Raw genomic sequence first — 27,450 nt, forward strand, 5'->3', positions numbered from 1 at the left:
GCAGTGTGTGTGCTTTGTCATCAATTGCTGGTCACTGAAGAGTTGCAGAAAGGCTGGCTCATTTTAACAAGTCGTGTATAGGAAAGGCTTGTAGAAGGTTGGGGAGGTGATGAAAATGTGGGACGGGGATAATATGGGCAGTATTTTTTCCTGATATGTTGGGGGGACTGCCTTAAGTAATTTGGATATTTAAAGTTAGTATTTATTAGTCTCTGAGCTGTGTGTGGTGGTGCAGACCTGTAACCTTAGTACTCAGGAAGCTGAGACAGGAGGATAACAAATTTGAGGCCAGACTAGGCTACATAGTGAGTTTGAGGCCAGTCTGAGAAACAGCAAGACCTCACTTCAATAAATAAAATTTTAAAAATAAGTAAATGACATTAGTCCATAATCATTTTTGCTTTCTGGTTTTAAAGACAATCTTTTACAAATTTGCTACTTTAAAAAATATATTTTTTTATTTTATTTGTATGCATGTATTGCCTACATGTAGATAAGTGCACCTGTGTCATGCAATGCCTGCGGAGGTCAGAAGAGGTGGTTGGATCCCCTGGAACTGGAGTTACAGTTGTAAGTTGCCATGTGGGTGGCTGAGATTCGAACCCAGGTCTTCTGCAAGAACAACCAGTGTTCTTAACTGCTGAGCCATCTCTCCAGTACCGAGATATTTTAATGTGTGTGTGTGTGTGTGTGTGTGTAGCCTGCATGTATGTAAGTGTACCCATGTTCTACAACAACTGTGGACGTCAGGAGGCATTAGATTCCTTGGGAACTGGAGTTCCAGACAGCTGTTAGCTGCCATGTGGGTGCTGAGAATTGAACCCAGGGGCTCTGCAAGGGCATCCAGTACTCTGAACCACTGAGCCATCTCTGTAACCCCTTAAATAAAATCTTAAAACAAAATGAATATTAAATAAAAGATGGCTTAATGATAAATGCCTATACTAAATGTTTACATGATTTTTCTACTATTGACAACCACTTTATTTTGATATTGCTATTTGGGGAGCATTTGTTTTGCCCTAATTATTCCCTCAAAAAGACAGAAACCGAGTGAGGTGTGGTGTGTCTGCCCTTTCATTTGTGATGAACCTTCACTAAAAACTCGATGGAGCAACCGTCTGGAATCCTAGGCAGGTCCCTCACTGGAATGAACTTGCCTGTTTCTGTTTCGTAGCATCTCTGCTTTAACTTTCAGGGATCTCCCTTCATTCGATTTATTCAGAAGAAAAGTCTTAGATTCTGCTGAGAGAGGGTATTTTCAAAGTTGCAAATTGCCAATAATTCTTTCTTCTAAAATAATTTCAAGCTATTCACTGGTGGTATTTGATAAATAGCTTTATTAGCTTTGATCCAGTGTTCCATTTTTTAAATACTTCAAACAAAGAGTAGAAGTATATGTATATCAGTTTAAATCATGAAATATGATTGGTTTGAGCTGCAAGCAGGCATCACGTTCCTACAGTTTATAAAAACACCAGAGCTGTTGATTCCATGAATAATTAACAGTCCAAATAAGGATAAAATAACTCTTGTATAATCTGCATTTCCCTAGGCCTTACCAGCTTCTGAGAAAAGAATAATTCACATCTATAATCATAGGACAAGTTTCCCACTATCACCCTGGCCACATCATATCTGGTCTTGACCCTGCAAAGCAGCACCCATTGCTTCCCGGTGTCCCCAGTGAGGATTCTTACATGTATCATGAACAGGTGTTTCTCCCACCACTGTTACCATTGTGGTGTCTACTGTGGTCTCTTCACCCACTCTGGCCCTCTTTCTGGAATCTGTCTTACCTTGGTCCCTGCTGTCTTCCAGCCCCAATTACCTCTCACCCCTGCTGCCTTCCCCTGCCGTCCCCAGTTGTCCCCCATCCTTGACTGCCCTGAGGTCAGCCTGGTTTTCTATGGTGCCCTCTGAGTTTTAGCTGAGCTATGTTCAGGCAGAGGTAGGAATTGCTTCTCTCCCCTGTGTCATTCTTGGTTACCAAGGCATCTCAGCTCACAGAAGTCCATATGGGAGAGAATGCCTTCATGTTCTGCCCACACCACCCATCCATTCTCCTGTAAGGATCAGATTCAGGTTCAGGTTCCTAGGCATTGGAACAAACCTCCTTCTCTGTATTTCCTCCTCCACTGCTCCTCTTTGAAGAACAACTTATGAAAGTAGATGCCACCATATCAGAGGTGAATGATGGGCTGTGTCTGGTTCTTAGTGACAGCAGTGTATATGTGCCCAGGAGGGTAGAGGACAGAGGTGAAAGGACATGACCCTCTTACATAACTATGCTAGAACTTTAGAGATTGCTTGATTCAGGGAGGGAGGACTAAGTTTCAGTGGCGAGTTTGTCGTTTCAAGCATTCTTGAAGTATTCACTTAGAATGATCAAGGGAACTGAATATTTCCCTTTGTGACTCAGGCTTCTGCAGCATAGGTCATTATTATAAACTTGGGTTCTCCTCACTGGATCAATGGGAGCTGTGGGGGATGGCTTGATGTTTACAGGCCCCAAGACGTGGCCTGCAAGCTGTGCTTTTCATCTTTTCCACAGGAACCTTAATCACGGCTTGTTTTCCTTTGTGCTGCCTTTTTCAGAAGCAGAATTTGGAAGGGAAACACGTTCTGGTTTATTGAAAGGTTGGAGTTGCTCACACGGGGGCTGAGGCTGCTGTGGAATTGACTCTGGCTTCAGGTCCTTTGTCCCACTTGCTCCATCCTTGTTTAAATAACTGCTGTAGTGTTTCCCTCTTAAGACAGCCAGCCACTAAACACACTCATTCTTCCCACAAAACTCACTAATGTACTCAGGTGCGTCAGAAACACTTTCCTAGATTTCCTCTGCCCACGTTCATAATAACACTAGATGCTTTCAGTCACTAGTCAACCTGTGCAGTGTGTCCTACTGAGTCATTAGACACCATTTTCACTCCTGATCACCCAGAAGAACGTAAGGAGCATAGTGTGGAATGGTTTTTGCCATCTTCATATAGTACCTACCAGGAGTTGAAGTTTCAGGGATCATAAGACAAAACTATCAAAGCAGTCCCTGTTCTGGTAGCACATATATTGAAGAAGGGACAGAAATTCTTAGAATGCACGGTTAATGGTGCTTCCATGTATACACAGTGGAGTGAGAGAAGAGTCTGCCTTGGGGCAGGGAGCTGGGATGTCTTCCCAGAGAAGGTGGCACTATAGCTGGAACTTTGTAGGATGGGAATTGCTGCGCAGAAAAGAGGGAGGCTCACTCCAGGTGAAGATCACAGTGGGTTTAAAGGCACAGAGGTAAAGAGAGACATGGAGACACAAGGAAGGTCATGGGAATTCAGCTGAGAAGGACTAGAACTGTTCAGCAGAGGGCAGTTCTGTCAGAAGGGAGAAGCCCTCAGAGGACTTTTAAGCAAGGGAGTGGATGACTACAGTGGCCACTGTGCTGGGTGGCCTGAGACTGTGGAGAGGATGAATCCATCCCCGATCACTAGTTCCAATTATGCTTAGTAGTGTCATCTCTGGTAACGGTTTAGGGCACTGCAGAGATTGAATGCTGACTCTTGTCATTTCAGGTATCTGATCCCCTGCAATCACATGATGCTGAGTCAGAGGTGGGCTGTGAAGGAGCGAGACTGCTACTCCGTATCCGCAGCCAAGCTGCTTGCCTTGACCCCTGTCTGCTGTGCCAGTGGCATCACTCTGACACTTGGGAACCAAGAGAGGGACTATATTCTCTGGTCAAAGTGTACCCATGATGCTTCAGGTGGGAATGTGTTAGGGATGATCTTTAATCCTGGATGCTGAATCTCTCTCTCCTGGGAACTTGGGTCTCTTGGGGGCAGACAGAATAATTTAGAGTCCAATTTCTTTAGTGATTGAGCAGGTGGGGTCTTTTTGTGCTTCATAAGGATTTATGGACACTAGTCAGTGGCCACTGAAGCAACCAGCCGGGGCACCTAGTAATTTATCACAGGCCTTTATTTTACGTGGCCTTTTTAGCTCTGTCCGTGTCTGGGTGTGAAAACATGTACTAACCTTCTTTCTTTTTTTTTTTCTCATCGTCTTTTTGAGACAGGGTCTCCCTGTAGCCCCAGCTGTCCTGGAACTCATTGTGTAGACCAGGCTGGTCTTGAACTCACAGAGATCTGCCTGTCTCTGCCTCTGCCTCCCAAGTGCTGGGATTAAAGGCATGCACCACTACACCTGGCTAACCTGCTTTCTAAAACAGATTAAGAGTTACAGGTGTTGAGGCTAGAGTTAAGATAGAACTGTTTATTTTAATTTCCAAAATGACCCATTTGTGAATTGTCTACCTGTCACTAATATTATAAAACTTGAAACTGGTGATACAGCAGCATTATCTGATTCATTTGATTGGCACAGTTGGGGGGATTCGTAAATACTCTATTTTTACGAGTTCTAATACAAACTCTTTGCCAGTTGTAACTTACCCAGAACAAGTAAAATGTAAACGACTACTCTGTCAACTCCTCAGGGAGCAGTTGGAGGAAGGGGGCAAATATTTGTATATCTGTGAGCATAAGGCCTTTTATGTTGAGACACATTCTACCTGTCCTGTGACTACTAGACGCCAGTTCAGTCCTGTGTCAACTGGAGTGTTTCTAGTGAGTATTCTACTGTCCCCTTCAGTAACACCATTCTGACCACCCAGCCACAGCCCGCTTAGATTTTTGGAATGTGTTTAAGAGCTGGGATACTTGACTAAGAGGATAGCAGCATATTTGATAGAAATGTAGATTTTTAGAAATGAAGGTCATTTTATGGGCTCTTGGTTCTTAAATAAAAATATAGTGTATGAATGGAAATTAACAATTTATGTGGTTGTGTTTTGAATATATTTTCCTATTGGGTGAACTAGTTTGGTATCTTATATTTTCTCATTTGAAAGTTATTTTTAAGACCATATTTGAAAATTGGTATCCTTTAAATTTTACTCTGAAAGCTGTTTCAAGACCATTTTGTGATGGCTGTATGTAACCCAATATAATAAAATTATTTTCCAAAAAGAACGATTCTGTGGCTAAACTTGCCTCAGAATTCCAAATTCAGATTAAACATGATTTTCCAAAACTTGCCAACCCCTTTCTGTATGTGATCACATTTAAGGATGTGAAGAACGTACTATTCTCATTTTACAGATGGAGAAACAAACTCAGGGAGAGGAATTGCCTCAATCACGATTATGTAACTGGCAGATTCTCTGGTCCTGCATTCCATGTTTGTTCTATATCCTGCCTCTGAAGTGACAGCAGATACCTAACCCTAATAGATGGATTACATAACTAGCTAGCAGAGTTATTGCACACTGGTTAACGGTTAGGATTTGATCTTGGCTCTACCACCTTTGGGGGCAAAATTCTTAATCATTCCAAACCTTTCCCCTTATCTTACAACAGTACCTACTGTAAAAGGTTGTTCTAAGGATAAGTTGAGTTCAGACTCAACAAGGCTTCTTAGAAGACTGCTTGCTATGTAGCAACCACTCAGTAACTATTTCTAGAAGTAGTTTTGATGTATTTTTATTTAAAATAGGTAAGAAATAAACACCTTCTGACAGCAGAGTGGTAAACAGTGGGCTGAGTATGTACTTTTAAAGGCTCAAGCTGACCCAGTCTGGTAGAGATTCTATCACAAAGGAATGTGACGCTTAGCTAGGTACAGCATTGAAATGAGGAGAGCGTCTGGAGGAGACCAGCACCTGGGCCATCCATGGCCCTACCACACCTGGGGAGTGGATATTCTTCATTTGTGAGCAAGTGGGGAAAATAGCATCTACCATATAGGACCATTAACTCCCACACCAGTGGTACAGCACTCACAACAGTCTAGGTGTTTAACGAATGGTAGAAGCATATTTCTCCTTGTCTGAGTCTTCTAAAAATTTCCTTTGAGGGAAATTGCAAAATTAAATGAACATGTTTTCACAACTATTTCAGTAACAGTGTTGGAACTTGTACCATGAAAACCAGTTATCTGCTATCATAGGACACTGCTTGGGTTCAAATGACTGTTTTGATTTGAATGTGACTTGGCTTAAGGAGACTATTTGGTACATGTCAACATCTTGGCTGTTGGCAAGAAGGCAGAATGTGTTAATTGGCTTTTTTTTTTTTTTAGAGACCCAGGGTTTTTCTACCAGAAAATTTGGTCCTAATATTTATAGGTTATCAGCCTTCTACTTTAGAACCAAAATACTGTAATACTCTGTGGCAGGCACCTCATTAGGTACATTATCTATATAATCTTGTCACCAAGGAAGTGGCCCTGATTAGCTCTTATTTCTCTGAAACTAATATTGTTACTGGGGAAATTGGGGTTCCTTGTTTTTGGGTTCTTAGTCTTGTTAATAGAAGAATTTAGAAGTAGACTCAGAAAGAAGCTTGAGGACAATTTCATTAAAATTTGAGAGAAAACACCAAGGCAAACAAGCTATAAATCTCAGCATCTTCTGGGCAGAGAGAAAGCCATGCCTCATGCCCTTTAAGGTAGGGTCCAAGAAAATGGTCAGGCTGAGCAATACAGGCCAGCTCACAGCCCATGGCACACATTGGGGGTGTTTTAGAGAAACAGCAAATAAACCCAGACCAGAGAAAGCATGCTTCTTAGGCTTTTAGATAGTATCTAAAAGAAAAAGAGAAAAGAAAAGGGAAAGTAACTGTTTTCTGAGTAACTCAGAAAAACAGGTAAGCAACATGGGGGTGGAGGCTCGGACAGTGGCTGCCCGGGAGAGGGGAGTGGGGGAAGGGGAAGTGCCTTATCCTATTAAAGGTAATTACTCCTTAGCTTGTCTTCAGGTGAATCAGCTTTCTGGTGGGGCACACTTCGGGTCAGCTGACAGGCCCAGCTGGATTAACTCTTAAGGGAAGAGACAATAGCGTGTAATGTTCTGATCTTTGGAGCACATCAGAATGTCATGTCTCTACCCAGGGCCAGAAGTATTCCATTATTTTGAACAGGAGGCCTAAGGAGAGAGCGAGTTGATTTTACCTTTCTAGTATTAGCAGGGGAATGGGAGGTGGACTCCAAGGCTGACCATGAGGGAAGACCCATCCTCATTGGCCTCTAAGACCACTAATCTCTGTCTAGCTACCTAACAGTATCACATAAAAGTTTTTTGTTGGCTATAGCTGCCATCTGGCCATTTTGATTTTATATTTTCTTTAAGTGTAGCACTATCTCTCCTTTTTAAAATTGAATTACTTTTTTATTATTCAGAACTAACTTAGCCATTACTAGACCTAAAGTGTTTCCAAATCCCCATATGCATTAGTCCCAACTTCTTTTCCTAACTTATCTTCCTGTGCAGGGCCTGAGGAACAGCTGCTACCCGAAGTGCCCTCTTCACCATTGCCACCCTCCCCAGCACCCTGCATTGTAGAGTATGGGAAAGCCCTGGACATTAGCTATCTTCAGTACCTCTGGGAGGCCCACACCAACATCCTCCGATGCATGAGGGACTGCAGGGTGTGGTCAGCCCTCTATGATGGGGACTTTCCAGACCCTGAGACCTTTCTGCAAAGTCAAACAGAGGAGAGCCGAGAAAGCGCAGCCCACCCTGAGAACAGACTCCCACAACAGCACACAAGGATAGTAAGGCAGACAAAGGACAAGAACCAGACGGAGCTGGAATGGGATGACAGCTATGACACTGGGATCTCCTCAGGGGCTGATGTGGGCTCCCCTGGGCCTTATGATGATCTGGAAACTCCAGCACCCCCAGCACCTGTTGATCCTCCCAGACACATCCAAGAGATGAAGAAGAATGCCATCCTTCTCTTCAAAGGCTCCTATATCGAGGAGTCAGACTTCCAGGATGATGTGATGGTGTACAGGCTGTGTGCTGAGAAAGACTCAGAACAGGCCAGGGAGCCACAGGAGCAAGCCACAGTCTCACCAGCTGAGGCCCAGCCTGAGGCTCAGTCAGAGGCCCAGCCTGAGGCTCAGGGTCCACCCATGAGCAATGGCCCTGTTTTCGGCACCCATCCAGAGGCAGGGTTGCAGCCAAGCAGGGACAGTTCATACCTATGTCAGAACAGATCCAAGAAAGCCAAGCAAGAGCATGAACCTGAAATAGTCCTGGAATCAAACTCAGAGTTTGAAGTCCCTATGCCTGAGGAAGAGCCCCAGTCAGACCTGCCCATCGCAAACCCAGAGAGTGAAGATTTCATTGCCCAGTATGACCAAATCATTCAAGAGCTGGATTCTGGAACTGAGGGCCTGATGGAACAGAGCATCCCCATGCCTGACCTCTTGCTTCTCACAAGCAAGGAAGAAAGGAAAGAAGAGAGCAGGGGAGAAGAGGGGGAGAAGGACGCAGGAGAGGAGGAGGAGGAGGACTTCGACTCCCTCATGGCAGCAGCTCCCGCCGTGGAGACTGTGCCTTCCCCGTTCGGGGTCAGAGAGGACACTGCCTTTGCCAGTCACCTTCCCGTGAGGACTCAGAGCACTCCGTTCACAGGTGAGAACCTTAAAGGTGCTTTGTGAATGCTTGTATATACTGCAACAGGACAGTAAGGCAGGTGAAGGTTAGGGGTATATCAGTTTACCTAACAGGAGCGAGGTGCTCTGTAAAGAGCAAAAGAGGGGCGGTCTTATTTTTATTTTTCCCTTCTTGCAATGATTTTATTTAGCAAGTTAAGGATGAAATTTTGCTGTTTAGAACCCGTTTGTGATAATGTAGTAGGCCTGATTAAACGATATAAGAATCTAGTCATTGTTTAATAACTGTATTTTCTTGAATTTAATTTTTAAGGTTTTAAAAAAGATTTATTTATTCTTGTGTGTGTGTGTGTGTGTGTGTGTGTGTGTGTGTGTGTGCCTGCATCTGCATGAGTTTATGTGCACTACATGCATTCAGGAACCCATGGAGGTCAGGAAGAGGGTTTGGATCCCCTAGAACTAGCGTTACAGGTGGTTGTGAGCTTCCATGTGTGTTTTGGAACAGAATCTGGGTCCTCTGCAAGTGCAGTCAGCTCTCTTAATCACTGCCACTGTCTCCCCAGCCCTACCTTGAATCTAACTTATTTTCCTCTTTGACAATTATTTGTATGTCTGCTGTTTAAAAATTACTGGAATGCATGTTCCCATGAGGGTGATGCATTAACAAGTGCTCTCTCCCTGGTATCCAAGCGATTCAGAGCTTGCAATAGTAGATGCTGGGAACACCTGCAGGAAGATAGTAGCTGTGTGTGCATGTGAGAGGCCTTTGGCATTAGTTGGGCCTTTACCTAAAAGAAAAGAATCTGTACCTCAGACTAAGGAGAATAGACTTACATATACTAACCACTCTCCCAAATGGTTGTGTTCAAGTGATACACCAGCAGCTACAGGTTGAAACTGTATAAGAGGCAAAGTTTTAGTGTGAAATGAGTGGATCAGGCCTAGGAAGTGTGGTAGAAAACATTAAATATTAAGCAAATATCTGCAAATGGCAGCACGAAGGGAATTCCCCTAGATGAGAGCCCACTAAGTCCAGGGAAGGCATTTGTTGCTGGAAGAAACTAGTGACACAGAGGATAGACAGTGGCCGTAGAGTCACACCTGTGGGGTGAGCCTGGCTGTAGCCACTTATCAGCTGTGTGGCTTTGGTACCCACTTGCCTCTGCTTGCCCCTGTGAGGACAGACTGGGGTAGGGGAAGGGCATTACTACTGTTCTTACTGATTGCCCCCTCAGACTCATGAGGCTTATCCTTCCCAGCCATGGAGAACAGCTTGGTGAGGAGGGACAATGTCCCTACCTCCCAGGAGCCTCAGAGACAGATGAACGTGGACTGCCTTCTGCCCAACCATGCAGACTTACTATGATTTCAAGGGGTTCCTCCACTTTCCTCCCCCAATATTTATTCATTTGTTTACCGATGCCTGAAGATTTATTTAAACAGGGAGAAAGCTTTTAATTCCATAATTATAAAGCTTGAGGTTCTAGCTGAGATAACATTTCAGTGTGAACAAATTTTAATTAAAGTTCAATCAGTCAGTCAATCATAAGTTAAAAGGATTAGATCATTTTAGGTTTTCTGTTTGGTGGGGGAGGGGATGGAGCTAGGGGAGCCCAGTGAGGGAAAGGGCAGAAGTAAGGTGCCTGCTTCCTTGTCTCACCCAACGGGAAGTCACAACCTTGTCCTGCAACCCTTGTATGGGACATCAGGGCTGATAAAAGCTGCCATTTAGAGTCCCAGATTTCTGACAAAAGAGTTTTATCCCTGAGAAATATTTAAGTAGAGGAAACAAAGTCCAGCTTAGGGGAAAAGAGCAGATAGAACACTTCATTAATAACGCTGGTTATTTTTACGTCATTCACCCGTGAGCTGATAAAATGTCTTGCAAGTTGGTTGGTACACGTAGGTCAGTGTTAACTGTCAGTGTAACTGAAGCCTTGCTTTTCCCCTTTCTTCCTTTGGCAGTTGCCCACAGTGTTATGAGACATCTCTTTCCGTGTGTGAGTTTTGTAATTTCCCAACTTGTGATTATGGCTGAGACATTCGCTCACCTTCCCCTCAGGGAACCATTCAGAATCAGCGGCACAAATCAGCTCTGCTAAGATGAATTTGCTTCCCAGAAAAATCAGAGTATTACATTTTTCCAACTTTATTCATGTATTCAGCCTTTTTTCAAAATTGATCCTGTAATATTTGGTGGGTTCCAAGCTCAGGATATAAAGACAGCAAAATGAAAAGAATTCACAGTCTCTCAGAGAGCCACCAGCGAAGCACTGAGTTTTCAGTGAGAAGTGCGTATCAGTCGTTGTTTGCCTGGACTGAAGGGAGCTCAGTAGAGGGAGGCGAAGGCTTCATGGGGCAGGGGCGCTGACAGTGAGTGGAAGAGGGACGCTGTGTTGTGTGACTTTTCCTGGGGAGACAGGAGAAAATGTTCACCCTAGACAGTGCATTGAAGACAGACTTAAGTACTTCCCCTCAAATCTAGAGTGTTGCACAAAGGTATTTGTTGGGTTCCTTAGGGGAGCATTACGAGGGGCTGCTTACAGGAGCACGGGTGACACAAAGGCAGCTGCCCCACTGAAAAGCCCACCCCAGCACAGGTGACAGCACACAAAATCTGTGTTCCTGGAGCTCCCTGCGCAGCCTGCAAGCAGCTCCACCCAAATGTCTCCCTTCTCCTTGTAATTGATCACTGTGTAAATAACTTTGAGGGGCATCCTCATGAGTCTTAAACTTTCTGAATGTTCTGCCTAAGTCTCAGGAGCCTCATCCTCGCTCCAGGAAGGAGTAGCTGCACAATCTGTTGAGCGTCCAGGCTGAGGAAACGGAAGTGCAGATGCACAGTGTGAAGACAGAGACCTCACAGGGCAGAGGTAGGCGAGGAAGCACAGGACTCCATCTGCCTACAAGGGGTCTCTGGGCCCAGCTGAAGAAGGGGACCTTGTGCCCCTGACCAAAGTGTTAAAGTTGAAGAGTGGTGTGACTGGATGTAAAGTAACCGGCCTTGGTAGTGGTGTGGAATGAGTGTGGGCTGGGGAGAGGTGGACACAGAAAGAACAACTGGGAGGCTCTGCAGTTGCCTTGACCTGGGAATTTGTTTCTAAGACAGTTTGCACAGCTATCATACTCTGTGCTATATATATTATGTACACATATACACATTTATATATGTATACAAATATATATGCACATATACACATAAGGATATTCACTGCAGTGTTGTTTATAATAGAAAAGGCTTGGAAACAACCGAAATTACCACCACTAGGAGAGCAGCTTCAACACTAAACAGTATTCTCTAGCCTTAAGATCTTTCAGACAGCTGTCTCTGTGCTGGTGTGGGATATTCCTCAGGACACATTAAGTGGAAAAGCAGTCTCTGCAATAATGGGTAGACTGTTACCTTCATTTAAAAAAAACAATACTAGCAGATAGACAGACAGACAGACACACACCACACACACACACACACACACACACACACACACACACACACACCTGCGAAGCAAGATAATATGCTGGCTAAGAGCCTTAGAAACAGATGGTCTGGATAGAAATTTTGATTTCATTACTTACTAGCTGTATATATTTAGCATTCTGCTTTATCTTAAATGGGATAAATAATAAACATACCTCCTAGGATGGTTGTTTTAAGTGAATCAGTACATGAAAAGTGCTTAGAACTCTGGCAGGTGCATAGGATGTGTTTGATAAATATTTTCCACAGTAATTCATGAATCATTTTATTGAATACATAAGACATTTCTGGAACACAGTAGATTCTGCTAATGAGAGTTCCTTCTAGTGGGTGGCTTGTTTTTCACTTTATACACTTAAGATGTTTTAAAGATGTGTGTGTGTGTGTGTGTGTGTGTGTGTGTGTACGTGTACTTTTAATGTCTGTTAAAATAAAAAAGATTGTTTTGGGTGTCTGGATAGGACACGATGGGACTCTGTCCTAGGACAGAGCTGCAGGGGAGGTAGAGGTAAAGACCCACATTCAGGAGACTTTTTTTCCAAGGTTGAATTTGCAGAACAGAGCTGAGACACAAAACTGATAGCAACTTTTTTTCTTGGGATTGAAAAAAACAGGAAGAGGGAACAGGCTCACTAAAAGTAGGGGATGGGGCACTTGATGGAAGAAATGGATGACAAGGGGAGGGGCAGTGGGGATGGTCTTAGTCATGCTGTAATTTTACATATTCTATGGGTGGTCTATTCATTAACTTTCTGATACTGTGACAAAATACCTGAGGCACTGGGGCTAGGCAGATGGCTCAGAGGTTAAGAGCACTGACTGCTCTTGCAGAAGACTTGGGTTCAATTCCCAGCACCCACATGGCAGCTAACAACCATTTGTAACTCTAGTTCCAGGGAATCTGATGCCCTCTTCTGACCTCTGCAGGCATTGTATGACATGGGTACACTTACATACATGCAGGCAATACAGTCATACACATAAAATAAAAATATTAAATAAAATATTTTAAAAAATACCTGAGGCACTCAACCTTATTTTGGCTCACAGTTTCAGAAGTTTTAGTCCATAGTCACATGGCCCCATTGCCTTTGGGCCTGTGATAAGGTAACACATCACAGTGGGAGCTCATGGTAGAGGAAGCTGCTCCTCTCATGATAGTTTGGAAGCAGAAAGTTGTGGGGAAGACCAGGGTCCCTATATTCTTTTCAAGGACATGCCCCAGTGACCTAATTTCCTTCTACTAGGCTCCACTTCCTTAAGGGTTGTACCACCTTTTTCTTTTTTTTATTGAGACAGAGTCTCACCTTGTAGTCCTGGCCAGCCTGGAATTCACTATGTATACCAGGCTGGACTCGAACTCACAGAGATCTGCTTGCCTCTGCCTTCCCAGTGCTAGGATTAAAGCAAGTGCACCACCACTCCCGACTCTACCAACTTCTAATAGTGTCATCAGCTGGGGACGAAGCCTTCAATGCCTGGGCCTTTGGGGGAACATTCACAATCCACACTGTAGCAGGTGAGGAGGTTATTTGTCCTCCTAGGAATAGAGGGGAGGAGGGAGTCCACCCTCTGTTCCCAGTGTGTGCCTGTGGCGTTCCGAGTTAGAACTCAGTCTTCTAATTTCCTGCTGTTTCCCAGTTCCCCTAGCAACTGCTTTTTGCTAAGCATCTTTTTGTGATATGCTAGAAACTAGCTAAGAATAAAGTAGGAATTCAAGGAGTTTAGTGCATATAATACATTATATACACATACATACATGCGTATATATATATATATATATATATTTCTTTTTTGAGACAGGGTCTCCCTTTAGCCCCAGATGGCCTGGAACTCTCTATGTAGATCAGGCTGGCCCCTCTCTCAGAGCGTTGCCTGCCCCTGCTTCCTGGGTGCTGAGATTAGAGGTGTGCACCACTACACCTGGCATAATGTCTATTTTTCATTGCTCATGCCTAAGAAGCTATAGTTAACATTGGTGGATTATGATGGCAGGCTCCTGGCCTTGACTTAATGTACTGTTACTCAAGTGAGGCACTGATGACACAACCTTATTCTTTACTGTGTGTGGAATTTGAGCCATTTTTATCCCCCTTGTAGTAGGGATGGGCTGTAGACATCTACCCTGGTCACTGGTGGTCAGAAGTTTATAGGTAGGATGACTGGATGCAGACAAGAATATTTTGGGGTCAGGGAAGATAAGTCGAGCAATCACATTAGAGAGGGATGTTTTACAGAAGACTCCATTCACCCAGTTATGTTTTCATGTAACTGATTTTTCTTTGTGTGGTGGGAGACTGAGATAAAGAGCCAGAGACAGTGAGCTGAGGGTCAGGGGCAGAGAAAGAGTAGTCCAGACTGGAAGAAGCTGACGACAGCAGCCTTCTATTGTTCATCCATCCAGAAAGCCAGGGTTGCACTGTGAGGAGGACTTCTGGGTTTTTGGGGGGTTTTTTGTTTTGTTTTTTTTGATGCCAAGATAAGAAACAATATAGAGAGAAGAAAAATTTCTCATCCAAACTATAGAAATCTGTACAACTTCGCCACAATCGATATATATGAATTGTACAAATTTACACCAGTTCTTAATCTGCCAAATAAACAGTGACTAACAAAGTTATAAAATAGATGGGCTTTGTGGAAAAGACTTTTACCCAATTAAGTGCAAGGAAAGTTACAAACCAGACCTCCACTTTCTAAAAATAAGTTTACCCAGTCTTAGAAATCTACAAGCTAGCAAGTGTACAGAGAGCTGGCTGGTGCTACCAATCACAGTTGAGACAGTGTCTTTTTAAGGGTCTTTAAAAAGCCTGTTGCCATGGCAGATTCTGGTCACTTCCTAGTTTCAAAGCCAAAAACACAATACAAGGTCTGACCGTTTCTCCCAGGTTATGTGTACTAGTTTGTCTTTATGTATTTAGACCTTTAAGTGCTAGGTAGAAGTCTTGTGAGAAATTTCCAGTATTACCATGCTTTCTTACTGAGCCGCCCAAAAAGTTACTGGTAAGTTTCAAGTGTGTAAATTCCTCTACAAGACTACAAGATTGACTGCAGAGATACAGGTTTTCTTTGAAATACAGATTTTCCTTAAAGGGGCTGATAAAGGGGCTGTATACCTTTCCAATTTAGGTCTATTTAGGTCTGGGAGAAACTGAAAACCACCCTAACACTGGACTTCACTCCCTAGCAAATAAAGTGATTGTTTACTGGACTCACAGGCTGTCAAGTCATTGAAAGGTACTGTCCAGACTATGGCACTGTCACTTAAAAAAGTTATTACCACTCTATCTTGTGACAGATATTCACAGCTGTGACATGGTTTAAATTCCATAATCCATACCCAAGAGGAGCCCACCCAAAGCAAAAATCAAATTTATCCACCCATTATAAGATGATCCATCCATAGACTACATCTTACCTTGATACAGTCATCATATTGTAGTTTTTGGTAGGGCTTGTTCTGCCCAAGAGAAGTTCCTCCTTACAGGTGATTCTGCTGTCTACCATTTGCACGTTGGTGCTATTTTGAGTGCTACCTCTGGTGAGGCTTCATACAGCACACAGGTGGCGCCGTTATGATGAGGACTTCTTAATGGGAAAACCAGTTGCTTTGAACCTGGGGTTCCAGTCTGTAGAGTTCCTGAGTATGTTTGGCCAACTGTCCCAGGTTTGTTTGGCAAGCTTCTCGAAGGCTCAACAAGCCTATTAAGGTTCGGTGCCTACTCTGCATGGAAAGTGACTGAACGGCTTTGCCGGTCTTCCCAGCGATGGTGTGACATGTGAGAGCATGGAACCTCCTGAGACCTGACACAGGATTACTGCAGCTACCCCATCATTACCTGGAGTGGGTACCAGGCTTAGGTCTGCTGCTCCCATTTCTCATAGAGACCTTGTTTCTTTGTAAGGAATTTTACTCTTAGCTGCTGTCAGACTTCTGCATGGAGCATCTGCAGATGAAGTGTGCTTATTTTAAATGCACATTAATGGTGGTGAAGTCAAGGGTTAGGGCTTAGTGGCATCAATAGCTCCACTGAGGGAAATACAAAATTCTCACTGATCTTGCTTAGTGGGACATTTTTATGTTAAAAAGTTAAAACACCTTGAAGTAATTTTGTTAATGCCAGATAATTTTTTGTTTCCCTTGCCTTCAGTAAACACGAACATGAAGCATATTAACATCCTGATGCAGTAGCAGCAGCTTCCTCTTGCTTATACTTTTTTATGAACTACTTTTGAAGTGACAGGGTTTTGTTTTTTTGAGACTTCTGTGGCATACCAGAATATATTTCCCAAGACTGATTCCCTTCTTTCTCATCTGAAAAAGAAATGCAGATCCCAAGTTGCCAGGACTGGTAACATCTCAGCACAGGTCCTCCCCACTCTTATCCGTCTCTTTTTTTTCCCTTCTTCCACCTCGTGACTCTTGATGAGGCAGAAGCTTTCTCAGGTTCAGAAAAGACAGTCCCTGGTCATGTGCTTGGTGAACATTGTTCATACATGTGTGGCATTCTCTACTAACGCAAAGACTTGTTGCCATGATACTTTCAATGGCCTCTAGTGTTTGCATGCAGTCCACAGCACCAGGAGATAGTAAATGTCATATTTTTAACACTGACAGCCTCAAGGAATGCAGAAATGATATAGAAAAAAGTAATTTTAATCTTTAAAAATTGTTATTTGAGTTTTTCAGAGTCCTTGATAATTTTCAAAATATTAGAGCTACATGTGGAGTCAGAGTATTAACCATCAAGCTGATCTTCCTGCCATCTCTTGGTGATGGTATTTTTTATTCCATCTGGGCCTGTAGACAGGAGAAACAGAATATGTGCCTTCTGGGTTGGCACCCATTGAGCCCACAGTGGTTTGGGGCTATGGCTCCAACAGCTTGGCAGCTGGTAAGGAGACACGTCCCTACATGGTCAGCCAGCCCTGACGTTGTGTGTCTTTCCTACAGGTCCGTTCATCAGTGTGGTCTTGTCAAAGCTGGAGAACATGCTAGAGAACTCTCTGCATGTCAACTTGCTACTTATTGGTATCATCACCCAGCTGGCCAGTTACCCCCAGCCGCTCCTGCGTTCCTTTCTCCTCAACACCAACATGGTCTTCCAGCCTAGTGTCCGCTCTCTCTATCAGGTATGTCAGTGGGGCTCACATCCACACCTGTTCATTTTCTCTTCTCTTTCCCCTCATGATTTTGTTGTTTTTTAAAAATCCCACATCTCAATTAATTTGTTTTACTTCCCTGTCCTGTTAAGCTGGTCCTGTAAAGCTTCATTTAGTTTGCTGTTTTGAGAATAGCGTACCGAGAACACCCAGGCAGTTAAAAATGAGCAACCACCTCATATAACAGTTCCTGTAATGAGGGCTGGACCTGAAAGATATATTGATAACTGGGAGTGGAATTGCACTGTGGAGCAGCAGCATCATTAATGTGGTTTTTTGTCGACAGGTCCTTGCATCTGTGAAAAACAAAATCGAGCAGTTTGCTTCTGTGGAGAGAGACTTCCCTGGCCTCCTTATCCAAGCCCAGCAGTACCTGCTCTTCCGGGTAGACATGTCTGATGTGACCCCTGCAGCACTAACCAAAGGTCAGCCAACTTTCTTCACTTTGCCCCTGTTGGCCTACTCCCAGTCCCCCATTGTGTCGATTTGTTTGTGGGTACTGCTTCAGCATCCAGGCCTACAGGCATCAAAAGATACTTTTATTTGTATCCAACAGGGAGAAACCTCTTCTTAGTGTTCTTAAATCTCAAGGAAGGACTGTCAAGGCCTTTGCCCTCCATGGAGGTCTGCCAGGCATTAGATTTCCTAGATGGTATGGTTCAGGAAAGGAGCTGATGTTTGGTATGTTGTCAGCCGCCAATAAATAACAGTATCTCTGTGCCACAGAGAAACATTACGTGTAGCCTTGGAACCATTTTTGGTCATCCTTGTCCTGAGGAGGCACCTGTTTTCTTTATTACATCTTCAGAGCCTCTTGTGCCAAAAACTAAATGTGCTTTAGGACTCTGGGACGTGAAAGCTGTTCATAAGGATAGAAAAAGTGAAGATTATCCTCAGCCTGATTCCTGACGGTGCTTCTGTCAGGTCTGGGGAGGTCTCAGGTGGGCCATGGAAGAATAGGGAGAGGCTGGGTGGCAGGGAGGTGTGGAGGAGGAGAGCTGAGGATAGCCCTGCTGGCCACTAGGCCTGGGGATCACCGCCACTTTGCACTTCAGCTCTGATGACAAATCTGATGACGATTGTTTTCTGGGCTATGACGTAGGTCTCCGTGAGCACAAACAAGCAAACGCCCACATTCTGGCTTTACCTAGCCATCACTGTCCGGCTGTAGCAGAAGGCAGGTGAGCAATAGGGAGCTAAGGCAAGGGACCAGAAATAAGACTGGGAATGAGAGGCACAACTCAGGGGAGAATTCGCATCTTTAGAAGAAGCTGCAAGGGTCCCAGAACTGTGCGTAGCTACTGGATCCTCTCCTTGTCTTTGCTGCTTGATCTTGACCACTTTGCTTCACTGGGGTGCATGCTCTCAACTTGGAGTGCTAGGAATGAAGCCTAGGGCTTCTGAAGCACACATTCTACTACTGTGCTGTGTTTCCAGCCTCTCCCTTGACTTTTAAAGGAAGGATGCATTCACCTCTCACAGCCAGGACTCTGGTTATGATGAGCTGTTAGGTACTGGAAGGTAGATTTTAAAAGAAACACAGGCCAGGTGCCACTAGTAAAATGAGCTGTCAGGGTTCAAGCTGGTGAGCAGGCAACAGCAGGCAGGCCCTTTCAGGGAAGGAAGTTAGACACCACATCTTGGTGGGAAGGTGGACATCAGGCCTCTTATGGCCTCTTAGCCACTTGGACAGCTGATGTGTGGGCTGCATTATTCCTGAGTAGGGAGCTTGTGCTGTCACTTACCCTGTGAGAGGTGCCTCACTTTGCCCTTGTTTGATAGGCCATTGCCAGAGTTTCAGTGGCTTCAATACAGCCATTTGTGATTGAACACATGTGCATGTGGCAGTGTGTGTGTGTATGTGTGTGTGTGTGTGTGTGTGTGTGTGTGTGTGTGTGTGTGTGTGCGTGTGTGTAAGCTTGAGTTATGGAGATATGCCCTGACCTGAGCCAGCTCAGCTGATCTGGCCTGGCCTCACTCGTGTATGCCATCAGCAGGAGGTTGGAGGTCTATGATGGCCTTGCATACCTGTGGCTGCTGGCTGGGGTGATGGGATGTTCCCAGTAGGTTAGTCCAGGCTTATGACATTCAAAGCTATGAGGTTCTAAGTGAGAGCAGGAGTGTAGCAAAGCCCTGAGGCTCAGGTTGAGAGCTCACACAAGGTCAAGTCTGCTGCCTTCTCCTGGCTAAAGCCTCTCTGCATCTAATCTGCCCAGATCCAAGGGAAAACAAAACAAAACAAAACAACCTACCTCTAGATGGGACAAGCTGCCAAGAGTAGTGTCTGTTTGCAGTCCACTAGACAGACGTGACTTCAATCTCCTTACAGTGCCTCCTTACTCCAGGCTCAGTCTTCATTTGTATTTTACTGTTCATAAGGTTATTTCCCATGCAGTCAACTTTGATTGCTAAACAGCACTGTGAGGTAGACAGGGACAGTTACATTAGCTCCATTTTCATATATGAAGCCAATTTCTCAGCTAAGGGTAGTCAGCCAGAGCTGTCATGAGGCTCAAGCGTCTGAGAGTGTTCTGCCTCATTCACAGAGACAAGGACACACACACACACACACACACACACACACACACACACACACAGAGAGACACACACGCAAACTCAGGAGAGACTGCATTGAACTATAACCAGCACATGCATAATGGGTAGGGTGGATGCCATGATATGGTCTTGCCCACTCTGTCTGGAAGCTGTAGTGGGGAATATGTGCCCTCGGGGAACTTCTTACCTCAGAAGGCCATCACATTAGTCAGCTGGCATCAGTGCTTGTAAGGCCAGTGGCACACAGAGGGACTTAGCTTGTAGGACGCTTCTCTTAGGATGCAAGGCTTTCCTTTTAATTGAATTCTTCAGACTAACTTTCTAATTGCTTTTAGGTTAGCCAAGAGGTAACCCTTCCCTACAACTTCAGAAATCCCCAAAGTCACAGAGTGAGATAGATTCCTGTTACCGCGTATAGAGCTGACTTCTGGTGCACTTTGAAATTGTCTGGGGGGCCTAGAGCAGTCTACAATGAGAATCAAGGTAAAGGGCCACATATTTTAGTTTCCAGAGTGTATGTGCTGTGCCCTTTGTCCAGCCCTGCTGCCAGATGAAACAATAACCTGCCTACTTTCTGCAGTCCTCCCAGAATTAGTCTTGAACACCATCTGCTGCAGCTTCCAGACCCAGGGCACCACTGCAGAATGCAGTCTCGGCCTGACGTTCACTTCTACTTTTTCCTTCCCTTCCCTTCAGGTGCTGTGCGTGCTTGTTGAGGGGTGAAACTCGGGTGTCTGTAGCCAGAGCTGCGCCACCTTGCAACCTCTACATTCCTTACTTCTTGGTGGCCCTGCTGAGAAACATCCTCCTCATGGATGCTTCCAGCAGCAGCATTTGAAAGATCACAGCTCTCAGAACAGGTGGACTTCCTGATGCTAGCTGAGCAGATCATTGGCTGCTGAGAGTTAGCTATTTACACGTTTTTTTTTTTTTTCAAATCCCTGCTCAAATACTTCTAAACTACAGAGCAATAGTTCCTTGTGTTGACTTTTATTCTGTCTTTTAACAACTCATCTTGGATTCTAGAAGGGTGTCCAAATAGACATTACACCATTTTAGAGGAGGAACAGAAGCATGGTGAGCTGGGACCATCACTCGGTTCTATTTGTCTGCTTTGTGACATACTGAAAGGCCAGTGTCTGGCAGCAGGCTGGCATGGGTCCACCCCAGCTTCCGATGGAACTGCCTGAAGGGTGCTCCTGCTAGCCCTCAGACTCCCTCACTGCTCTCCTGCTTCAGGGGCAAAGACTCTTGGATTCAGGCTGGGTAGACCAGTTTAGCTATGACAGTTTTAGTTCAAAAGTCACACTAGATAACTACCCATGAAAAGAATTTAGGGAAGAGAATGAATTTGAGAGAAAACTGGAAATGAGCAGGAGCGGGAAGTGATGCCGGCCATTCCCTGCACTCATAATTCCACAAAGGGTCATTGGCCTCTGAAAGCAGACTGCCTGGAGGCTGTGAGAGACACATTCTCAGAAATCATGAGCTGTAGTGAAGGTAAAACAGCAGTGCACAGCTGAAGAGCAGTACAGGCTGCAGTGGGCCAGCAAGCGGGGCAGGAACTGGAGCAGGGAATGACTTCTGGGGCAGAAACTGCAGGGATTTTGCAAAGTCAGTGGTGGCTCCTGTGTACTTGACACCTAGTGACTCGTTCAATCCTTATAGTAATTCATTGGGCAGGAGGAACAAAGAAAGTAGAGCAAGGTGAAGGCATTTGCCTGAAATGACCCAGCTGGTCGGTGACAATCTGTGGTCTTAGCTAGCCTACCAAGCACCTTCAAAACCTAGTAGGTTTTTGGTGAACAGAAATGTAGGGGAAGGAGTTCCAACTGAGGCAGTGGAGACAACACAGGTTCTTGTCTGAGATGGATGCCCATGGGTGTCCCAGTTCCACTGGGACCCACACCAACCTCCTCGGTGAGCGTTGATGGCCCATTGCAGAGCTCTAGTGCTCGAGGACCAGCGTGGAAGGGGGTCTTCAAAGCTGACCTCAGACTTGAGCAGTGCCCACGCTTCTGCACTTCTGTCAGGGCACGTCAGGGATTTCTGGTTAAAGGCAGTGGGAGACAGAATCTCAACAACTTTCCCAGTTCTTTATGACACGAACCTGATAGGCTTTAATCCAAAAGGTTATTTAAAGCATCAAAGTGGAGGATTTTTTTTAACACTAAAGACTATAGTAGTGAGATGTGGAAAGTACTATAAATGTCAAGAATTTTTGGTGCTGTAGTTAAGCAACACTCTGAAAAGTGTTGAAAAGTGGGGCTGAGTTCTAAAAAGCAGCCAAAATAATGAAGAGCTTGAATATAATGGTTTAGAGGAGTAATGAGATCGTTTGGGTAGGGGCAGAAGGTGGTATAAATAATTCCTATGAATATATGAGGCCTGAAGATGCTCAGGAATTAAACAGTCAGGGACGCTGAACCATTTTAATTAGTAAAACTGATTTGGTATGAAAATGCAAATTGGTTGAATATGTTAGAACTTGGGCTTATGTCCTCTTAGACTTATGTTATTAAACCTGAGATGGAAACTGTCTTTAAATGTTGCACCCAAGTCTTTTGTTGTTACTAGATCCGGATGGCTGCAGGAAGTTCTCAATCTGATCTTTCCAATATCCTTCATCTTTGTCATTATCTCTGGTGATCTGAAGGAATCTTCCACTCTCTTTTTGTACTGAAGGCTGGAGGGCCCAGTCACAAGGAATTGGAGGTTCCCAGGAAGTCCCTGAGGCCAGAGCAACAGCTGCAGAACACACAGGGCTTGAGGACTGGACCAGGCATGTTTCCCTGGCAGAGGTGGAACAGTTGGCTCAGCACAGGGTGTTGGGAGAGCAGAGGAGCCGCAGGTGTCCTAGGTTAAGTTCCTGTGTACCCAGTCTCCAGCCAGTCAGCTAACACCCATGGCAGCAGATGCTACTGGAAGTTTCTTTATATATACTGAGTCTATTGCCCAGGCTGACCTTGAAATAGCGAACTCAAGTGATCCTCCTGCCTCAGCCTCCCAGGTACCCAGGACTTCAGGGTGCCATCACAGTGTCTGGCTGGGAAGTTTCTTATCAAACCTGTATTCTTGCCTGAGCTTATTTTGTACAAGATTCCTTGTATAGTTTTAGGTAGCGTCTTGTATCACAAGCTGAGTGGTAGCTATTACCTGCTGAGCAAGTTCATGTGTCATGGAGCACTAAAGGGCTGAGGAATGGCACCCAGGTCTCCACCCTCCTCTAACCCTCTTGCTCCTCAAACACACAATTGTCACTTCAGAGCCCCATGTCTTTCCTTTCTGCCTTCAGATGCCATTCAGGAGGCCTCCAGGACAGGAAGTGGCAAGGGCCTTTTGGATGGTCCTCCAAGAGTGCTTCAGCCCTTCCTGAGCAACAGAGTCAAGATGTCAGGCGCACCCCCAAGCCTGCCCTTGTCGGTGAGGAATACCATGCTGGCCGCTGCACTATTCCCCGAGTTCCTGAAGGAGCTGGCAGCCTTGGCTCAGGAACACTCCATTCTGTGCTCCAAGATCCTGGGGGACTTCGAGGACTCCTGCTGTTAGCCTTTTATATTTCTATTTTAATAGGTTCCTGTTTTATAAGGTTATAGTGTCTTGACTGAATGTTAAGTGCAAAGCTGCTTATCAAAAATGTCTACTTTGATACTTCCTGACAATACTTGATTGTGGGGAGGGTTATCTGGCATCTCCTCTCTCTAGCCAGGTCTCCCCGTCCTTACATGGAATGTAAGTCTTGTGAGCTGGTTGTTCCCTTGGCAGGTTCTCCTTGCTCAGTGTTTCCTCCTCACATGGTTGGTGCTTATTGGAGTCATTCAGCTTGTAACTCAGAGGGCACCAAGAAAACATTGGGGATCAGTGATTTCTGGTATGCCCGGGGAAGGCCAGCTCTTCAACAGCAGGTGAGGAGGTCACCTCTGCAGCTGCACACGTCTGTCACCCTCTGTGGCTCAGCCTCTGGTCTGTAAAAGGGAAAAACAAAGTGGAGCTCCTGCAGTGTCTCCACACAGGCTCATCATCGGGCTCTTTGAATTTTACTTCGAGGACTTGTATTCTCTCCACATGTATTGCCTTATGTTGTGGAAAATCCCCAGCCCCAGCCGTCACCTGAGGACATCACGTAGCGCTGGAGAGAATGTGGAATGCAGGGAATTAGTTCTTGTAGCTTAAGAGCTTTCTTTCATCACTGGAAACACTGAAGATAGCCTTATTTTAGTAAGATGTGCACAAAATGAGGCATATCTATGCAAACTGTTACTTTGGTTTTTAGGCATTTGATCAGATGAACAAATCGCGGTATCATATACTTATGCAAAAACCGTCATTGTTTTTTTAAATGTTTTATGAAAACAAACATTAACTTGTGAAGCTAGTCCATAGAGTTATTATTTTCTTTTGTTGAAGGCTGGAATTTGGAGTGCAAAAGATAAAATTAACTGTAATCTATAAAAACACTGGTCATTGTTTTGTTTGCCTTTACTAATGTGTTGTACTTTCTAGAGAAATGAGCACTGTGTAGCCTGTGTTGGGAACTAGGAAAGAAATGCAAACAGTTCACAGGGAGTCTGGCAAGGCTTAGGTGCCTGCTGGTGACTCAGTCTTCATGGCCACAGTGCCTTCTGTGTGTGGCTGAGGTGGTGGCCCTGAGGGGATGTATCAGTGCTTCTCACTGCTCTCCAGCCTGCTCCCAACAACAGGGTTATGCTTGAGCCACGGGCCCACAAAATCACCACGAGGTGGGCAGGAGACCCATGGAAAAACTGCCAGCTAAAAATGAGACAATGAAAAACTGGGGCTTATGAATTGTAAATTCCCCTCTCTATTTTTGATCCAGTTCTGAAGTGATTGAAGCGCCCCCCGCCCCCCATTCTTTGTGGGCATCCCTGCTGAGCCCCAAGCACAATGTCAGGTCTACTGCATGTGCCTCAGGAGCACTAGTTTGTCACAGTCAGCACCTGGTACAGGACAGTGGGGAAGAGTGAGAGCCAAGGCTGCAGAGCAGGGGCCTGTGTGTTGGGAGAACTAGAGTCAGTGCATGGGGAAAAGGCCCAGCAGATCTGGCCCAGGCTGGGTGTGACCTGTTAGGAGCCAGCCTGGCAGTGGTTTATGCACTAAAATAGAAACTCAGATACCTTTGCAATTCTGACCTCACATTTGTTTTGAAAAGCAGTTTGCCCAGCTTTGGTGCATCAGCTACCAAGTGGGAAGCACAGCAAACAGGCCTGCTCACGCCTTCTTGACACCTGCTCACAAGTCTCCATTATAAGAGGGTAGCTTCAGCTACAGAGCAAGGGCAGAAGCTGTAACTGACTACCTTCAAATGCTGTTTTGTAGTCTGATTATTTGTACTTGTCAGGGCACTAAACCCGAAGCCACCTCTGTGAACAATATTCTTCACCTTTTGGTCTTATTCCCCTCTCCATTACTAGGTAGTGGTGTTGATTCTTCTCAAGTTCATGTTTATTTCCCCCTCCCCCTCCCCTTCTCCTTTTCTCCTCCTCCCCTGCCTCCTCCTCTAGGCAAGTGTGCTGCTACTGAGCTATACTCTATATCCAGCCCATTATAAACCTCAGGGCCCCCTTTGTGGATGGTGCTCATTGGAAAAGAGTGACCTCTTAATTATTTTTCCAGTAGGTAGTGAAGTAGATTTACTTTAAAGGAGGACAGAGAACGCCAGAGTCTCTGGTGAAAGGCAGGGAAATTTGATTACCTGGGATGGGGTGTTTATTGCAAATTCACTTGACAACTCTTCTCTAAGGCTTTATTTGGAAACCCCAAACCAGTTTGTTTCTAAAGCCTTTCAGTCCTCCTTCAGAGGGCTGTGTTCAGAGTTTTACAACAGGAAGTTAGAAAACTGGCCTGGAAATGGAGCATCCAAGCACCACAAAACCAATGTGGTTGAGTGAAGAACCCTGGATGGGTTATCTGGGGGAAATGGTGTGGACATGCAGAAAGAAGAAGCCAAGCTATAGACAGAAGGGCAAGTCCTGATGATTTGACAGTGAACACTGTGCAGACATGAAGACACTAGACAGGTGATGGCAGGAGCTCTTGTGGGAAAGCAGGGTGCTGAAGTGGAGTACTTTGGCCCTGAAGTTCACAGGTGAGCCCGTTTTTGTAATGAGTTTGGGGGAAAACTGTAAAAGACTCGACCTGCTTAAATTGTGTCCTGAGGATCTGCGTTGTTTTTCCTGAGACAGGCCTCATATTAACTGCCGTGCTTGCTGAAGCAACAGTGTAGATAACTCCTCTCCTGCAGCCGTGACTAGCTTACGGCGTCGCAGTGTCTGGCCTGATGAACCTGGGCAGGGTTGCAGAGTGGAGGGTTCCTGGAACATCACATTAACCTAGATTCGTAATTCAGAGTCTGACTTAATGGTCTAGACTGAGTGAATTTTATGGTTCAAAATACATGAGCATACTGGGACATTTAAAACTGATTTTTGAAAATGGTAGGGTAACTGTTAAAATTTTGAACAAAAACCATCCAGCTCAGGTTCAGCCTAAAACACAATTTTGGGATAAGTACAATCTCCTAGCTACGAGTGGAGCTGTAGGAATAACTAATTAAAGATGTGATTTTTTTCATCACTAAACACTTCCTTTTTCTGGTAGAGTCATTGTGAGGTGGTCCCCATTTGCTTTGTTCTGGAAAGTACTTGAACATGCTGAGATTGGAGCTGATGCCTCTGTGATGTGACAGGAGGATGTATTCAGTGCTTCGCTAGTAAGGCACCGTCCTTACCAGGTAGATTTTATTTAGGACAGACGTAGTTGTTGCTTTTCAGTTCATTAAGACATCCTGGGGCCAGGGTGTTGTCAGGAAAGCATCCTTCTATGAGCAGAATCTAAAAACTGGATCTGTGAAAATTTGGGTTACTCTCATTTGGATAGTCAGCAACACTGGGTTGGTGGCGGTTGTGAAGTCTGCAGCAGTCATGTGGGTTCACTTCCAGCTCTAGGGGTCTAAGGTTATGACTTGGCCTCCCTTTCTGAGTCAGTGTCCCAGGCTTCTTTCACAAGGAAGCCTGACCAGCATGATAGGTTTGTCACAGGTGTGATGTTAAATACCTGTCTATGCTCTGATCTGGTTCTTCTTTAAGGGCAGTCCAGTTTAATTGCTAATTACCAGCTGTATGTTTGCTGAAATGCCTGTCATGTTTGCCATTTTTATGAAACACTTTATTGCAGGAGAGCTATTATTGCACATGGTACTTTAAGTTACTGGTCTGGGCCAGTGTAATGCAGTTTGCTGCAAACCTCAGTCAGCACCGCAATGTTAGCTTTTTCTGAAGCAGCAGACTTCTGGCAACTGAGGCCACATCAGCTTTAAGCCTTTAGGAAGATATCTAGCCCCTTCTTGATTCGGCTACCAGTCTGTGAATCACACGACACCAATTCCCTATCACATAACAGCTTAGAACAACTTGTCAACAGGGTTTGTACTCTGCCCGTAAGTCTCATCAGGGAAGAGGCATTTTAAGAGAATGGAGTTGATTTTTTTTTTCTTTTTGAATGATCATCATAAACCTAATGCTTCACAAAAAGCTCTTGAAAGACTAAGTATGGCTTTTGGGATAATTTTGCCAAGCAAATCCTCTTTACATTATGGCATTTATTAGGCCATTACTTGTTTTGGAGGACAGATTACCCCAGCAGCTCATTAACTGGATAAACAGAGCTTTGGCAAAAGATTTTCTGTGAGGCTCTTTATCTTTAGGGTAAAGAAAGACCAGGATGGGGTATGTGTGTGTGTGTGTGTGTGTGTGTGTGTGTGTGTGTGTGTGTGTGAGAGAGAG

At 44.8% G+C, this 27,450-nt stretch overlaps 1 protein-coding gene across 2 annotated transcripts in view; it reads left to right on the forward strand.

Annotated features, from left to right (window-relative positions):
- Window positions 1-27,450, forward strand: part of Fam160a1 (family with sequence similarity 160 member A1) — a 337,430-nt gene that overhangs the window by 306,897 nt on the left and 3,083 nt on the right. Inside the window, exons 9-13 of one of the 2 annotated variants that reach the window (XM_008854254.2) lie at window positions 3,564-3,754; window positions 7,319-8,470; window positions 16,884-17,062; window positions 17,379-17,517; window positions 22,944-24,097. In XM_008854254.2, the coding sequence (XP_008852476.1) occupies window positions 3,564-3,754; window positions 7,319-8,470; window positions 16,884-17,062; window positions 17,379-17,517; window positions 22,944-23,197 (1,915 nt within the window). In that variant the 3' untranslated portion in view covers window positions 23,198-24,097. Of the gene's footprint in view, window positions 1-3,563; window positions 3,755-7,318; window positions 8,471-16,883; window positions 17,063-17,378; window positions 17,518-22,943; window positions 24,098-27,450 lie in introns of those variants that run through there. The other variant, XM_029556760.1, reaches the window with a different exon arrangement.

Source organism: Nannospalax galili, unplaced genomic scaffold, assembly GCF_000622305.1.
Source record: "Nannospalax galili isolate Female #2095 unplaced genomic scaffold, S.galili_v1.0 scaffold305, whole genome shotgun sequence".
In the NCBI taxonomy this organism is placed as follows: Eukaryota; Metazoa; Chordata; class Mammalia; order Rodentia; family Spalacidae; genus Nannospalax; species Nannospalax galili.